General features: G+C 46.3%; 1 protein-coding gene across 1 annotated transcript; it reads right to left on the reverse strand.

Annotated features, from left to right (window-relative positions):
* Window positions 1-88: 88 nt before the first annotated feature.
* Window positions 89-354, reverse strand: PHALS_05829 (uncharacterized protein; the record flags this gene model as incomplete). Its single annotated transcript, XM_024719314.1, has 2 exons — window positions 89-197; window positions 278-354. The coding sequence occupies 2 exons, from the start codon at window positions 352-354 to the stop codon at window positions 89-91; spliced, it is 186 nt and encodes a 61-aa protein (XP_024584625.1).
* Window positions 355-650: the final 296 nt, after the last annotated feature.

Below are 650 nucleotides of genomic sequence, written 5' to 3' on the forward strand. Positions count from 1 at the left end.
GATGTTCTTAAAATGACATCTCACGAAGACGTCCTAGCAGCTATCCAAGCGCAGCCTGCTTATTTTCGACGCATCTTTCTGCTGTCTTTCAATCGTCGAGACCAACTGTTTCGAGCACACGCGGTGTATCGTGCAATATGTGCGGAGCCTGTCCCCGACAGTGGATCCTTGGATTCCCGGGATCGTCTGAGAGAATGCTATGACAAAGACTCAATTGATGCTGCCATCTTCTTCGAAGCTATGTTTCCAAGTAGTGAAGTTCAAGCCGCTGCGGAACATAGTATCATCAGTGACTTGTTCTTGATGGTGTTTGCACCAGGTATATAGTAAACATCCAAGCTCTTCTTGGACCATTACTGCCCTTAAACGTCTTCGTCACTCCTCGTTTCTGCTCTGGAGTGACCCTATTCTTCTCTGTTTGGCTCGGACCGATGCGGCAAAGAACGACAATCGTACGCCCAAGTACGTACTTGAGGCTCTAAACGATTTAACAAATATTTCATTACCTAAAGCGATGGCTAAAATGCCCTCTAAATTCGTGAACCCTCACCTCTAGAGAGGCTTGGACATTAAATGGAGTTTCGCTGAACGCGAATGGGCTGAATTCAGCTAAACTTGATACGTATCAGCGACTTCTCTCGGAACATCAA

The sequence above is a fragment of the Plasmopara halstedii genome (assembly GCF_900000015.1).
Source record: "Plasmopara halstedii genome assembly, contig: Scaffold_2928, whole genome shotgun sequence".
Taxonomy (NCBI): Eukaryota; Oomycota; class Peronosporomycetes; order Peronosporales; family Peronosporaceae; genus Plasmopara; species Plasmopara halstedii.